We start from the raw sequence: 15,789 nt of genomic DNA on the forward strand, positions 1-15,789 counted from the left end.
TCTCACTTCTGTTACAAATAGACCTGTGCTCTCTAAGCATTAACACAGTTAACTTTGTTGCCAGTACTATCTCATTGGTTTATACTTGAGGATCTTAGTAGATTTAGATGCCAGATATTTTCTGGGTATTTTAGTAATAGTTTGTTCACTGTTGTTTGCTTTTGTTATCCTTTTCACTCTTACTGCTCAAAATGTGTTTTCTATTGTTATGGATGTCAATAGCCATAGTGCTTTTCTAGAGGAAGAAAAAATAATGTCCAGTCTTCTTAACTCTCTGCGTCAATGCTGTACACCCTTGGAAACTTATTAGCATATACAAAACTAATTAATATCCTTTGAACTACACAAGTATTAGTACAACATTCATGGCAGGAAGTTTCCTTAAAAATAAGATGAAAATCAGCTTTCTTCTACAATGTATAACATGTATTGTAAGACTGTGCACTGAAAGCTAACCAAATGCACTGCGCATGCCTACTGTGAGTAAAATGAGCTTTAAGATCAAACAGCTACCTGGAAGCTGTAAAATCTTGAAATGGAGCAGAGAGCAATGCTGTAGTGTGAAGGGATGAAAGCCTTTGTGACTACAAACTGGTTTAAGAGTACACATTTTGTGGACTAAAAATAAAAAAGAGGTTAAAGCTATTCATCTTGTAGACTGGCAGAACTACAAATCTAAGCAAGAAATCCACTCTTATGATATATTTTTGGAGAAGTAATGTTTCCTCTGAACTCCACTGACCTGGAGCAAATATAATGCCGGAACTGCTGGTTAGGTTGACCACACTGCTTCTCTCAGTTGTGATATTGCCAATAAAACTTAAAGACAAGCACTTGGGTTTAAAGGCCATCAGACACAATGTTATTAAATGGAACGTAAACAAGGTCAGCAGATTCTTACTGGTCCTTGAAATTACATTTGAGCTGTAGCAAAGGCCATGAAGATGCCCTAAGCACAGACCCCATTAATTGGACTCACAGAATATGTCCATAATAGCAAACTGCTCCCTGAGGCCAATGGGTACAGCAGAGTTCCCATTCACACAGCTACATCCCTGGTCCCTCTCCCCTCTCAAAACAGAATGGGCACGACAAACTACGGCCTGTTGGGACCTGCCCCAGCCCATGGTAACCCATTAATTGTGCCAAGGCATTGACTGGGAAAGTCATAATTGCACAGGGTTGAAATTACAATAGGGACTGGCTGACAACATAATAGCGCCTAGAGTTCCGATCTGTGCTTTGGCCCGTTTCAGTATATCAGTGTAGCTGAAACACTTATAATATTAGAAGACACTGTATTACTGTAGATGGAGCATCAAACCTTTAACCCACAGATTCCAGAACAAAACACTTCCAGCAGTCTGATCTCGTAACAGGACCTTTGTTATAATATCTTCAGTGGTGTGAAAGGGAAAGAGATTCATATCTTTAAAAAGGTTTTTTTTTTAAATTTAAAAAAGACTCTGTTCTGTCTCAAAAACCTTTTTACAAATGTCAGCTTAACTCATATCTATAACTTCAGTTTTAAAAAGTGCCTAGAAACAAGTACAAAAATACAAATCAGATGTGGTGATGTTCACTAACTCAGTGCCTGAAAGAAACCCATGCAGTTCTGGGAGGGCTGGTGCCCACACTGTGATTGCAGAGTGAAGGAGGCAGCATGGACCAGAATTGGAACAGCTGGCAAGTGATGCCCTACAGTACTAAAGGTAGTCAGTAGGATATGCCAATGAAAGAGGCATGTCTAAAACTCAGTTTCTTATTCTATTTGGGACCTGCTAGTTACGTCATTCACAATGCAATTCATAGGCTACTTTTGCTTTTCCTCCTAAGGTGAAATTTCAGTTCATGTTCCCTGCACTGTCCATACATTTTGTGTCAAGTCACAACTGCCACTTCACAAAGATCCAGCTCAGAGGCTCTGGACTCCGGTCTGGCATCTGAGCTCACAACGCTCAGCAGCTCTCAAGGTTGTCTTGCTCAAATACCCTATTTTTAGCTTTGTACAAGGCAGAGAATTCATCAGGGCAAAGGTGCACATACTTACGTATGTACCACCAAAGGCCTTCTCAGGCAGGACACCAGGGATTTCTCCTGACCCTCACCCCTGGAATGAGTTAAGACTATTCAGGCTGGAACATCAATGTCTTCTCTTTCTTACCTTCCAACCCTGAGTCTAACCTCCCTATCTGTCCTGCTGCTGGTTGGGGTATAACCCCTCCATCTGCCCAGGGTCCTTATGTAGCTACCTTACAGAAACCACTTGGGCACACCACACGTGGAATGGGGAATGGGGACACAGATGTATCCACTAAAGCCATGGTACCTATTGCATTCACTACACATCGAGCTTTCTCTCCCTCTTCTTGTTCCCCACCATGTGCAATCACTTCATCTGCTGTAGGTGGGCACAGCAAAAGGGACTTACGCTACATGAAAAAGTCAAGCTCCTGTTTTCTCAAGCACCTTTTCCATCATTCTGTAGTTACTGCCTCTTTCTTTTTCCTCTTCTTCTTGACCTCCCATCTTCTCCATGACAAGCTGGTACACCGTGTCATTCACAAAGCAAAATCTTTAGGTCAAGAAATCTGTGTTCATGAACTGCTACGTATTAGGCTTCTTACTTGTTTGGTAAAAGCAAGAATTATCCTGGTCAGGCTGCAGTGGAGTAAATCAGTGCACATTCTGGGATACAGGGAAAGGGCACTGCCTCACTGAATGGCTACATCTATTATTGGTAATAGTCTTTAAAGAACTCTCACGTTAACATTGTACCATAGAAAGTAAGCTAAAGGAACTCTCAGGATGACCATTCCAACAATAAAAAGACACATAAAACAACTTTGCCAAAATGCAGTCATGCATGTCCTGAAATGAAGTATCAATCTATGGAATTGCTCTGAAAGAAGATAACTGACTAATAACCTTGACGCTGGGTTTCCAGTGCTCCTAGAGCCACATAAGACCCTATCGCAGCCCCAAATGTCTTCTCTACGAAGGTTGACTGCTTTGTAGTGCATTTATGACCGTTCATTTTCTGTGTAGTTTCCAGAGAAGCATTTGAGCAGACTGTGCATTTTTTCCTCAGTTGGCTATTTTCAACTAAGAAATTGTTTTAGACATCCTGAACAATAACACAGCCCTTGGGAGAAAAGCTTCTCTGCATTAGCCATCCGGCTGACACCATGAATGATTACATCCAAGCATAAAATTTAATGAGATTTCTACAAAAATGAGTGACATCTGCATACCACTCAGGTCCTGGCTAACTGTCATACATTTGTCATCACTGAGGCTTTTGTCCTTTATTAATCTGCTTTCAAGAATGCCTGCTGTTCGAAATGGAAATGGTTTTTAGCAGTCATCCTGCAGACTGTGTAAGAGCACACATCTCAGAAAGCATAATGACACATTGTCATGACTAGGAATGCATTTAAAAGGTTTAAAAAACATGAGAGAACTCCTACAACAAAATATATTGAGAATTTAGCAGGAGATGCCTGCATAAATATATTTTACATATTTTTATATAAGCAAGACGCTTGTTCTTTTGCCCATAATACAGTGGCTAGAAACTCTTTAACAACATTCAGTGTGCATGGCAGAAATATTGTCATAGAGGAAAAGCACTAAAATATTTCTCTTTAATTTTGTTTGTGCTTGGGACCATGGTATAATTCTGTGCCTAGGGCTCCAACCCAGTAAAAGCATATGATTGTATCAAGATCCCAGCTTTCCTTTAAACTTTCCCTCATGGCTACAAATAAAAATTTCACTAGTATTTTCCTACATCAACAGATAGCCTGAAACAATAGATGATAGAGATTGAAGATCACCGTATTTTATTAAATTAGCCCCAGGACTTGCTATTCTGAGACGAAGGCCTGACCTGGTGCTTCCCATCAAAGAACAGCAAACACTTGGCAGGAAGGCGGGAGGGCAGGAGTGCAGGGGACACATCTTTCTGCCATGTTTTCTCCCAGGAAGAAAAGCAAGACCTTTCAACTGCAAATGAAGATGGGACTCCAGAAGGCCAAGAGTCACAAGGTGTCCAAGGTGTGGCACATCTTATCCCAGCACTGTTTGTGACTCGATGAAAGGCACTGACAGCAGCGAAGTCAAGCCTGCTGAGCAGGCAGAGCAAGGGAAGAGGAGAGACTCCCAGCACTGAAGCTGCTCACCACCCATGGAAGTGGAAAACCTCGTTCTTCCTGTAGCCCAGAGCTGTACCCTGGGCTCCCGTGAAGAGGACTGCAGTCTGTTGTGGACACAATCTTCTTCCGTCATACGTCCGTAATACTAAACTTTACTGAATTCCTGGAATTGAAAGAATTGAATCCCTTGAATTTCAAACATTCATTTGTCTTTTTTTTTTGCTATTATTTCTAAATGCCATATATTTCCAACATTTTAATATCAATTAGTTGCTTATAGATCATTGCCAAGCAAACAGAGGCAAATGAATAGCGCAAATTGCTTTCTTATGTCAAGGATTCAATGTCTCTTTCACTCCAAAGCTATTGAGCCCAACTATTACAAAAGTCTGATCATACTGTTGTCATAGTTCATGTAAACATGCTTTGTTAAGGCCATATCAGAGGAAATATAAAGCTGTTTGCAGCTGCAAATGACAAAAAATCACACCAACTGAAAATATTTCAGTTAATGGGTTTTTTTAGCCTTTGATATTCAGATAAATTTGTTTCTACTCATGGACTAAGGATTCTAGACAGCAAAAGATTTGATTGCATGAAATAACACTAAAATATAATAATGCTGAGCTCAGTAATGCAGAAATCCTGGCTACAACTGCCACTTCAAATGGAGGCACCAGACCTGAGTGTTTGCCACCCCAATCCACAGGTGCCGAGCTCTGATAGTTCAGCAAGTGGGACCACACCATTCACCACAGCTGATGGGAATGCAGGTATCCAAGGGACCTTCTCCACTACAGCTCATGATACATGCAGACAGCATTGGGCTCCCTCATAAGTGTAGCAGCAATTTCTTTCTATTAATAATAAAAAGGAGAAAGTGCGCGGTAGTGCATTTCTGATTTCACAGTCCTCCACCCGTGTAGGGGCAGAAGCAAAACTTCAGCTTTCAATAAAAGGAGGGTGGAAAAGAATCAGAAGGGTCTTGGATGCCAAGAATACCCAGATTTGTCATAAATAATCATAGCTATTAATAATATCAGTATTTTACAGCAGTATTAAGTCCTGTCCTTCAGGACTTATATAAGCTTTTAAGTATATGAAACCACAAGAGAGATGTTTATTTTGCATTTACCCATGAGAGTGATGTACATTTTCCCCTAAACATCTGGTTACAACAACTGTGGAAGAGGATCCTCAACCAGGAGAACCTTGCCTCCGATTTAGTTTTGCAAGTGCCAATGGACAATGTTTTCAAACACCAATATTATCAATATCAGGAAGAATTAAAGAAGAAAATTGGGAGTGGGACGTTACAGCCACATTTTTCTTTGCAAAGTCATGTTTGCTACCAAACACCTCACTTATTGGATCAATCGCATGGTCTACACAAATGGTGATTAACATATTCTCATTTGGTGCAGCTAAGTGGAATAAATAATCCTTTCATTTCTCAAGTAAAAAGTTGTGATTTTTTTTGTTTCTTTTTAAAGGAACCATAGTAATTATCAGCCTTCAAAATATTTAGGTTTGGGTTTGGTTTTGTTTTTAATAGCTTTCAATCAAACAGTTAACGGATTTCCAGCAGGATAGTAATCCAAGCAGTTTCCCTGAATGGGTGAATGAGAAAAAGGATGAATGCTGTATTCTTGATTCAGTTATTAGCAATATTGTTCTTCAAGAAACACATCCACCTATGCTTCATTTTGATCACTATTTGTGTTTCCTGCTGACAAGTCTCACACAACGAGAAGATGTGATTGCGACTGTTCAGTCTAGCCTGGATGGTTCTTAAAGTTGCTCTTTTTTTCTTTTAATTTTAGGTTCAGAACAACTATAACAGAGGATTTTTTTTTAATCTGTTTCTATTTCTAGTTCTTCTGCTGTCACTCTGACAAGTTAATTGATACTCACTCACACAGTATCTAAAGAGTAGAAACAATCACAATTTACCAGCAGAAATCATGGAAATGAGGTACCTCCACGATGTAGTACTGTGCATTTTAACCCTTGTATTTCATGGATATTGAACTCCACCGGGTCCCTACAGAACATGTCTCCTGTATTATTGCTGCTCATCCACGATGACGGTGTGGTCTGTTTGATTATTCCACTTTATTTCTAGGTCCTCCTGGTCCCCCAGGGGTTGTAATAGTGGAGGAAATTACAGACACCACAGCAACACTCTCCTGGAGTCCTGGGGCAGACAATCACAGCCCTATCTCCCTCTACAACCTGCAAGCACGCAGTCCATTTTCTCTTGGCTGGCAGACTGTAAAAACAGGTGAGAAAAACTTTCAAACAGCACAAGTAGACTGCTCAAAACTCCTGCCCATCACAATAATAACCACCGGCAACTACAGGAACAGATACTCTTAAGAGAACAATGATAAATTAAAAGCACTGGGTTTTTTTTCTTTTTTTCATTCCTTTCACGTTACTTAGCAACAGCTCTGAAAGGACAACACAGACACCTGTCATGATGCACCTGTGAATAAGCAGAAAGCTCTCCCCTATATCTTTCAATCTGTGTCTTTTCATGAGTATCACAGTGCCAAAAACTTAGCTGTGATTTCTGACATATCAGATCCTTGATGTCTATCATTTCTAATGGCCGTACTGAATCACAAAGTCCACGTGCCATTGAGGCACTGCATGTGAGCTTCAGATTTCTGAGTGACCTACACATTTCTTTACTGTCTGCAGTTCCAGATGTGATAAGTGGTGACATGGAGTCTGCTATGGCTGTCGAACTGAACCCTTGGGTGGAGTATGAGTTCAGAGTTGTAGCAACCAACAAAATCGGGACCGGCGACCCAAGTGCACCATCACGAGTGATCAGAACCAATGAAGCAGGTAAGAAAAGGATAAAAAGGTTAATTTTCCAGGACTACCAGAAACAAGAACTACGTTATTATAATAATAGAACTATTCTCTTCTCCCTGGTACACATCTGTGTGTTCAGTCATCGCTGTTCCAGGGTGATTTTCTTTGTAATGGGGAGCCAGTTTGTTTTAATTACAGGAATATTCTTTGTTTAATTTACAGAAATTTCAGATAAACCCATTCCCTGCTGTCTTAGTCCATCCAGGCTGCCTTACTCTTACATTTAGGCCATTGCTGCCTGCCCTCTGGCCGGCTTCCACCACTCTTTGATTGTAGGTTGCTTCTCAATCTCTTCACACAACTGCTCCCAAGCAGCCTCTCCCCCCTTATTCTTCGTAACTTCTCTCCTTGAAGGTGCACAGAATATTTTTCAGCAAGATAGGGAAGCCATGGGAAGTTGCTTAATTTGGAATACCTTGTGCTCTTAAGTGTTTCTTTGTCATGCACACTCTACCATGAACTGTTAGTGCATTTAAAGAAATTTCATTATATTTCTGACTGGAATTGTACTGTGGGAGCCCAGGAAAAACTTTGTATATCCTATATGGGTCTCTTGAAAATTGCAGTGGTCTCACAAAGTTTGGAATCATTGACAGTAACTTGGGCAGAATGAAGGGAGATAAAGAAGGATTGGGAATGTGACAAAAATCCCTAGGCAGCTAGAGAGACATGTTTTAAGAGGAAGAAAGAGATAGAGATAGGGTTTGAACAAAGCCTCAGAGGAGAACTGCGTCTCAGAACACTTTCAGATTATTCTTCATTCTTCTTTGTTATTTAGGAGGCCTAGAGAGTTTTGATTTTGTTTTGATGTTTCTTCAACTGAATAATTTGTAAGTAGTTTATTAATCATACAGAATAGAAGAGTGCCAAATTAAAAGATTCCACTTAAATTTGAAAGTGTAACTGATTTTGTAGTTGTAAATATTCTGGATGAATACAGCAGTTGTGTTGCATTCTGTCTTCTCATTAAGGGAGATTATAAGAATTACAAGGGGCAATGCCAAATTGTGTCCATGTGTCTCATTCTGAAATAAGATTCTTATCTTTTAAGATATGTTAATCTTGTGCCTCAGCTCCATGGTTCACCGATCTGTGTGTATGCCACCCATAAACATTCACAGCAGAACGTTCAGGCTGATTTTCTTAGACAGAACCACAGAATCAACTGAATAATTGGGGCTGGAGGGGATCTCCAGAGGTCTCTAGTCCAGCCTCATGCTCAAAGCTGGGTAAGCTGACTTCAGAGCAGGTTGCTCAGGGCTTTGCCCAGTTGAGTCTTCAAAACCTCCAAGGAGGGAGATTGCACATTCTCTCTGGGCAACCTGTGCCAGCAGTTAACTAATCTCATTGTGATTTTTCTTTCAATATATCCAGCCAGAACTCCCCCTATTTCAGCTTATGACCACTATCTTTTGCCCTCCCACCCTGCACCACTATGAAGAGCCCATCTCTGTCTCCTCAATGACCTCCCCGTAGGCAAGCCATCTCTGTTCCAGGCTGAACAAGCCCAGCTCCCCCAGCCTCTCCTCACAAGGCGAGTGCGCCAGCCCCACCATCTCAGTGGCCTCCCCTGAATATGCTCTTGTTGATCAATGTCTTTCTTATTGTGGCACCCAAAATTGGATGCACTATTTCAGATGAAGTCTAACAAACCTATCTTCAGTTGTAATAAGAGATATTTATTTTTTTCTGCTTTAAATAACTGTGTAGTTGCTAGCTGATACTAAATTTCACTGTGCAATCACAGAACTGCACTGAAATTATTTGATTCCCATTCACACATGTGGAAGGATGCTTCCTTTCCAACTCTCCCCATCTGCAATCTCCCCACAGTGTGAAACTCAGTAACTTTACAGCAGAAGCTTCAGTTGCTACATACTTTGTTCCATTAAGAAAAGGAGGAAAGGAAAATGAAATAAAAACCACGAGCTACTTTCATCTCAAATGATTTTCAAAAAGCCTTATTTCACCACCAATACTCTTTCCTTGATTTTGTATCATATTTCATTGGCAGTGAAAATTCTGCTGGACCCAAATGTTTGAATGACTTCTCTATTTATTCAGGTGGTAGATATCAGAGAGGACACAAACATTGTGGAAAAAGTTTAACCTGTAACAGGTTGCACCCCTGGGATTATGTTCTTTCAGATTTATGAATACGTTCCCTGGTTTTGAAAGGATGGTTCAGGATTTTAATCGACCAGATGTATTTAAGCTGTGAGAGAATGTTTTTCTCACTAACTGAAGTTTTAAAATGTTAGATTTTATCTAGCTGTCATGTTTTTTAGGTTCCTTCTTCTTCTTTCCCAGTGTTTACAAACAAAGGCTGTATTTAATAAAACATATTCCTACAACTCTAGTGAAAGTCTTCTTCATGCACATCCATTTTCAATATTCCTTTGGACAACCATTGCAATTTTACCTCTGTAAAAATGAATTGATTAATCATAATAATGGTCAGTAAAAATAAATTGTGGGACAGACAAAGCATGCAGTGTGCAGTGTATTTTGACCCAGTGATTGGTATTCATTTCTGGGTAATACTCCACTATTGCTGCCATCAGAAGGAACAGAGTCTTTAACTCAAGTAGCAATGAAATGTACTCTAGTACATGGGGCTCCTCCTGATGAACAGCGCTATAGCTGATAATAATGCAGGTCGTCTTGAATAATAAATCAGTAACATATTAGTTCAAATAGGAAAAAGGCCACACTAGACGTTTGCTTGTTCTTTCAGCTTCCCAGTTAGGAATACCTTTTTGCTACCAGAGTTACAGCTGCACAAATGTTGTGTTAGAAGGGAGTGTTTTGTAGCATGACATTGAAATCCAGACAGGTGCCAGTAAAACAACTTAACAGCCTTCAGAGAAACTGAAGCTGAATTTATTTGGTGTGCCTGCTTAACATGGCATGGTACAGCAGAAGTCTGTTGTCATTGTCTCAATTTCAAAAGACCTTTCTTTAAGAAAAAGTTTGATTTCTGTTTCAGTTGTGAATGGGTTTGGGGTTTGCGGGTTTTTTTTAATAAAAAAGATAGATGCTGTCTCATTTTTTTTATTCTATAGAGAGAGTGAGAAGAGAGGAGTTACAATAAGATATAACTTCCTAATTCGTTAGAACCTGCAAAGAGTTGTAAAGTTGGAACAATACACAATGGACTCTGCTTTAAACAAAAAAAAAAAAAAATCAAATAAAAAAAACCTGTTACACATATAATTCTTTGCAAAATAACATGCTGCTTGTAATTTTTTTGGCACTTTTGAAATGCCAGAGGCTTCATGATCTGCTTTATTCAGGCAGCCACTTTTCCCTGGTCTCCAGATATTCCTGAAGTCCTGAGCCTGTTTAGCTCTGTCCTCTGACACAGCTCTTCCAGTGATTGTGTGAATTATCACCCTTGGTATAGTTTTCAGATGCCAAAGTCAAAGAGACAGGAAAGCTAGTAATAGTTTTCACTGGGTTTCATTTACGGTTTTCCAAATCAGCACATTAATATCTATCTTAGTGTATTACCCAGTCATCTATTCTTTTTCAGAATCTCCCTATTATTATTTTTTTATCTGAAAGCTTCAAGTTAAAATCTCTTTTAACATGGGTTCCAGTTCAAATATCATAGATCTCAATTCTTAAAAGACATGTATGTGAAAGGACATCATATTTCAGAAAGAACATGGCATCAGCCTCTCTACTCATGACACAGGCCGAGTAACCTGGCTATTTGGGGTGATGTTAGGTGTGCCCCACAAGTGAAAACAGGCAGGCTGCCCCTGCGCTGGGTAAAACTCTGGAAATATCAGTCTCCCAGTGGAGACGGTGACCGCAGCTCATGCTCAGATGAGAGTTAAGAACCACAAGGCTGAATGATAGCTGTGTAGACAACCCACAGAGGCAGCAAATGTGTGATTCTTCTTCCATTATTTTATACTTAAATGGAAATCAGCATCTGTAATTTAATGGCACAAGATAATTTGACTGGAGACTAAAGTCTTTTTCTCTCCCCACACCTCACTTATTTTATCACTTCTTCCCCAAGATAGTAACAACATTTTATATTAGTCCATTATCTAAAAATACCCATGGAAGCAATACGTGGGATGGTGTAAGGGAATCAACAGAATAATAAACAGGTTTCCACTTGCTTTAATTTTCTAATTAAACCCTAATCTTGTTACTTAGTTCATATTTAGTTAACATGATTGCTTTTCATAGCTACTTTCATTGAAATGAATAATACTGCAATTTTCTGGCACATCTAACTTATAGCCAGCTGCTGCATTTCTGTCAGTTCTAGCCCTGATACATATTTTACAGGTCCACAAGGTGAAAAGAGCCAATAACATGAATTTAAACATGTCTGGCATTCCACTAAGGCAGTCGGGCATTTGAAGCCTGGGGGCAAAGCATCAATTACATTATCTATTCATGGGGAAACATGGGGAGAGAGAAATTGAGTACAATCAAAGTTTAACCTGCTAATCGTGCATGCAAACTTGATTTTATGAGGTAACAATGTAATGCACTCTGTTAGTAGCAGATTGTACACAGGCTTTATTTTTAATAACTCCTTATTTTCTAATAAGTAGCCCTTATTCTCAGCTAGAATTTCTTCATAGTATAACAAGAAATGCTTCTGTCCCAGGAAAAAAGTTACCTGTTTCAGACTGGTTTTGCTTTGGGGTTGGGTTTTTTTTTTGGTGGTGGTGGTGGTAGTGTTTTATTTGTTTGTGACCTGTATAAAAGAAGTTTCAGCTTTTCCCATTATCATAACTATTTTTGCTCTAGAAAATATTAATAACCTGCTTTATCTGTGACATTTGGAGACAATTACCTGGGCTACTAAAGCCTTTGTAGAAAATGTGCTTTTCCATAGGGAAAAACAAAAGGAGAAGAGGAAGTAGATGGTAATCATTGACTGCATGCGTATATTTAGAACAAATAGGCTACTAACAATATTTCAGGATCAAACTAATATGCAGTATATATTGACAAAGAATCCAAATGTGTGTGCTACTAAAAGACGTAACAGAAAAGCTAAGGAATTGGTTCTCTGGCATATATGCCACAGCATTTGAGATTTCAGTCCTATTTGCGGTGATTTAGAGGCTATTCAGACTGAGTCCCGCAGCCACACATGACACTGTTATTAGTGAATAGAAGTGAATTCTATCTCCTACTAAATTACAAATATTAAAAATACAGAGGAAATGAGAACAACAGAAACACAGATCCTGAGACCAGTTGTGTCATCCTTGTTTTCCAATAGTCGAATGCAGTGTGTAATCCCCTTCTGAGAGGCTGGCACATTTTACATTTCGTTCCTGAACAGATGAGGTGTGAAATGTTTTCCTGGGAGGGTGAAAACTTGAGGGCTGGCCTTTCACACAGTGAAAGGGTTTTCGCTTAACATCCCTCTGTTTCCCAGATGTGTACTGCAGGAGATAGATCATAGATAGATAGATAGACAGACAGACAGACAGATAGATAGATAGATAGATAGATAGATAGATAGATAGATATAAAGAAAAACAACTGAGAAGAAAAATCTGCTCAATGTGTTGTTGCTTTGGTCCTCACATTACGAAGTTCTGTCAAGCTGGCGACAAATCCTTTTCCCCCCACCCATACCTTTTCCACAGTTAAGAAGAGTTGGTTTTCAAACTACATCTATATCTTAAAAGATACAAAAAGCTCTAAAAGAAATAAATAACTGCAACTGTACCTTAAGCAAACATTTTCTTAAGGACTGAAGCCAAGTTTAATAATTCATCTCCCCAAAAAGTGTAGCAATATCAACATTTTGTTTAATTTTATTTTATTTGACAAAATGTTTCAGAATTTCTACAAAAAAAATCCATTTAGAAAACATCTTCATGAATACAGGATTCAAGCAGAGTAAGAAAGACCTTGTGATTTAAGTATAGAATAGGGATCTGGGAAATCTGGACTCAGTTCCTTATCAGAAAACTCTCTGTAAATTTGGGCAGCTCACCTTAGCATTTCTTACTCTAAAAACAGGAGGTTAGCAAGGCTCTTGCTTCTCTGTCTTCCCTCTATCTCACCTATTCAGATTGCAAAATTGAAGGATAGGGACTGAATCTAGCTACATATCTCTACAGCAATACTACAATCAATTACAATCTTGGCTGCCAATTACTTTTGTTCTGCACAAAAATTAAGACACACTGCAAAATTAAGAATCCGTCATTTCTCTTCATAATAAACAAAACACTAATAATTGAAAAAAGCCACTCGACATTTCCTTGAAAAAAAAGACAAAATAGAAACATTTTAAAATTATTAATTATTCATTCAATAACATTTTTTTAAATTTCTTTGCAAGATTGGAATGTTAAAAAGAGAATGCACTATTTTTCAAGTACTTTCAGTTTTTCCAGGTTTAGTGTGAGATTTTATTTTCGTTTCTATATGGAAAGGAATCCAGAGCTAGATCAGCCTAAAAGATTTTTTCAGTTCCGTCACTGAAGTAAAAATGGGGAGAATAAAACTGATTTTAAATAAAATGTAGATTTTCTTTATTTTCTTTAGCAAATTAGAAGTAAAATAATAATTTTGCATAAAAATTAAAAATCTCTGTCAGCTCAAAACAAATTACTCTCGTTTTTCTTTACAGTTTTAATTTTTCTACTTTTAAATAAAACTGAAGTAAAATTCAATTTATACCTCTTTTTAAAAAACAAATGGCTATGTTTCATCTGTTATAATGTAAAAATGAAATATTTACTAATTTTCAATGTTTTGTCAAAAAGTGAATACCCAAAATCTCTGAATGGGCTTATCTTTACAGTCTACCAGAATCCACAGTTTTCATTAAAAAAACTAGAAAATCCATCAGCCATGCAGAGTGAGGAGAGAGGAATTTTTAGAACTCTGAACAAAAAAATGAATTTAAGCACCGTATAGCACAGAGCAGTTTTCAAAATACTGGACACAGTGGAACTCTGGAAAGAATGCTAACATCTACCTCAAATGCTCATAGTTTCATAGGTATGGTATTACCTACCACTTCCAAAAGCTTCCCCAAACTTTACATTTAAATACAGATTTAAAATATATAGGTGGCATTGTCGGCACTTTTCAGCACTTTGTAATCACTGCTCCCATACACAAAGCTCTCAGCAATATCAGTTCTGTGCGTACATTTTGTCCTAAACAAAAAACACTGCTTTTCATGCATATTTAGCTTGTAATGATATGATACACATGAATTATTAAACAATTGGCCGTGGCTTCATGTAGAAACTTTTCCTTTCCATCTCACCTTTTCTTTATTGTCAAGTGTTTCATAGGGCTGCTGAGGGCTACGTTCTTCGTGCCTGCTCTAAGAGAAAATGTTAAAGGTTTTTTTGTTCGGTTTAGGGGAGATAAGTTTTAATAGTGTTTAATTCACTTTCATTTTCAGTATATCACAGTACTTCCATAAAAATTGAAAACAGTAAAAACAAATCCTGCTGCTTCTGTTCAAATTAAATTACTGGCAAAAAGTCATTTCAAGATTTCTGTTTGTTTGCCTTGACTGAAGGTTTCAACATTTGCCAGCATACACCCACTACTTACTGTGACCCACATCTAGTCACCATGTCTTTCAGAACACATTTTGTAGTACTGTTTGTTGTTCGCATTACCGGAACGATGGAGAGACCTGTTTTTTAACTCCCAACCTTACCAGTGGCTGAAGAAACAAAAGAAAAGAAGAGTTGACCTGATCCCAAAGAGCTTACAGTCTAAGAATAAACCAGGAGACGAGTGAGAATAGGTAGCTGGCAAAGGGGCTGATGAGAAGGCTTTGATCAGAATTATAGACAACCGATCAAGCTAAGTGTAGTCACATTTTATGATCCTAAGGACCAGTGTTAAGCCAAGGAGTGATTCATTTTCCAGTAGGTGACATTCTCTCATCTTCTTGTTAAATGAGACACATTAACATAGCAAAGAGCTCTTTGCTGCCAGTTGGGGTGTATTTATTCAGAAGAAACAAAACTAAATTTCTCAGCTTTGATAAACACTAAAGAAAAGAGGTCCTTGTCACCCAGGCACATGGATCCTGTGTCCAGGAGCCAAGTTTAGTCATCATACTTGCGTATTTGGTACAAGTGCATCTCCATGAGTGTCACTGCTGAGAATTAACAGCTTAAAGACTGGGAAGTCACTAATTGCATGGCAATAAACTTAGGCTATGAGTGAGTAAATTCAGATATAACACTGATATAAAGGTGATGCTGCTGAAAGGGTTGCTAATATATAACCTCGGTGCCTGGCAAAAAATGTTTTCTTTTAATAGTTTTCTTCACTTAACAGTTACTCATTTCAAAATGTCCCCCTTTAACCGTGTCTACTCTGGTGTGGTGCAAAGGAAATTTATTCCTTTGACACATTTATTCTTTCAATGGTTATTCATTTCAGAGAGTTTCGTTGTGTGAATGTACATTTTAGTTTGGTGCAAAAGAAATTAATTGTTTTGACAGTTTTATTCTTTTAACATTTATTCATTTAACTAGGGCTTCTGTCTGCAAAGCTGTTAATAAGAAAACTCTAGAAAGAGGACACTGCTGGCTAAATAAGTCCACGTTGGATGCTTCAAAGTAGTACAGCATAGTCTCTCATCACTAATGCGGCATCTACATAAAAACTTCATTTATCTTTATAACTTAACCAAAAAATATCTTAGAAAGGCAAGAGAAAAATGGGTGCTAAACAAGGTTTAAATATGTTCCATTAGAGACGGCAT

At 38.4% G+C, this 15,789-nt stretch overlaps 1 protein-coding gene across 1 annotated transcript in view; it reads left to right on the forward strand.

The window, feature by feature from the left end:
- CNTN5 (contactin 5) overlaps positions 1-15,789 on the forward strand; it is a 295,846-nt gene that overhangs the window by 250,196 nt on the left and 29,861 nt on the right. The window contains exons 15-16 of the mRNA XM_059824823.1: positions 6,283-6,441; positions 6,864-7,013. Of these exons, the coding sequence (XP_059680806.1) occupies positions 6,283-6,441; positions 6,864-7,013 (309 nt within the window). The remainder of the gene's footprint in view (positions 1-6,282; positions 6,442-6,863; positions 7,014-15,789) is intronic.

Source organism: Gavia stellata, chromosome 1 (assembly GCF_030936135.1).
Source record: "Gavia stellata isolate bGavSte3 chromosome 1, bGavSte3.hap2, whole genome shotgun sequence".
Lineage (NCBI taxonomy): Eukaryota > Metazoa > Chordata > Aves > Gaviiformes > Gaviidae > Gavia > Gavia stellata.